General features: G+C 40.6%; 1 protein-coding gene across 1 annotated transcript in view; it reads left to right on the plus strand.

The window, feature by feature from the left end:
* The window catches only part of LOC116082245 (isopentenyl-diphosphate Delta-isomerase 1), a 5458-nt gene that overhangs the window by 2808 nt on the left and 1973 nt on the right, over positions 1–677 (plus strand). The window contains exon 4 of the mRNA XM_031359110.1: positions 1–21. This exon is cut by the window's left edge and continues 113 nt beyond it. Coding sequence (XP_031214970.1) covers positions 1–21 — 21 coding nt within the window. The remainder of the gene's footprint in view (positions 22–677) is intronic.

Below are 677 nucleotides of genomic sequence, written 5' to 3' on the forward strand. Positions count from 1 at the left end.
TTGGGAATTCCCTTGGAAGAGGTACTTGCTCTTCTTCTTATTAGACAGCCTACAGCCTAAATGTAAGCATGTTAAGACACTGGTTAATTACCAGAAAGAAATTTTCAGCAGTGTTTCTAGTGGGTCCCAGAGTTTTGTACATTCTTGGTGAGCGCTCTTCCTTATGTTCCAGGCCAATAACTTTGTTTTGAGGTAGAATTTAACCATGTAGCCCAAGCTTGCCTTGAGTTCTTGATCCTCCTGCCTCTGCCTCCCAGTTGCTGGGATTACAGTAGTGCATGATCTGTGTTTTCTAACTTCCTGACTTATGGAATTAGTCCTTCAATAAGGAATATAATGTGCATTTTTATTGTCCTGGTTTTTGAGACAGTGCCTTGCTGCCCAGCTCTTACTGGCCAACCAACAATATGCTTGGTTTGCCTCTTAAATGCTGGGATTATTGGCACACATTCCAAACCCAGCTAAATTTTTATTTCACACTTTTTTTAAAATACTTTTTTAGATTTGTTTTATATGTATAAGCATTTTGCCAACATTTATGTGCACCATCTGTATGCCTGGTGCCCAAGGACAGCAGAAAAGAGGGTGTTGGACCCCACACAGGTGCTGGGAACTGAATCTGGATCTTCTGGTACATACTGCTGAGCCATCTCCTCAGCATCATTTTTTTTTTTTTT

This window comes from Mastomys coucha, unplaced genomic scaffold (assembly GCF_008632895.1).
Source record: "Mastomys coucha isolate ucsf_1 unplaced genomic scaffold, UCSF_Mcou_1 pScaffold7, whole genome shotgun sequence".
NCBI classification, from domain to species: Eukaryota; Metazoa; Chordata; class Mammalia; order Rodentia; family Muridae; genus Mastomys; species Mastomys coucha.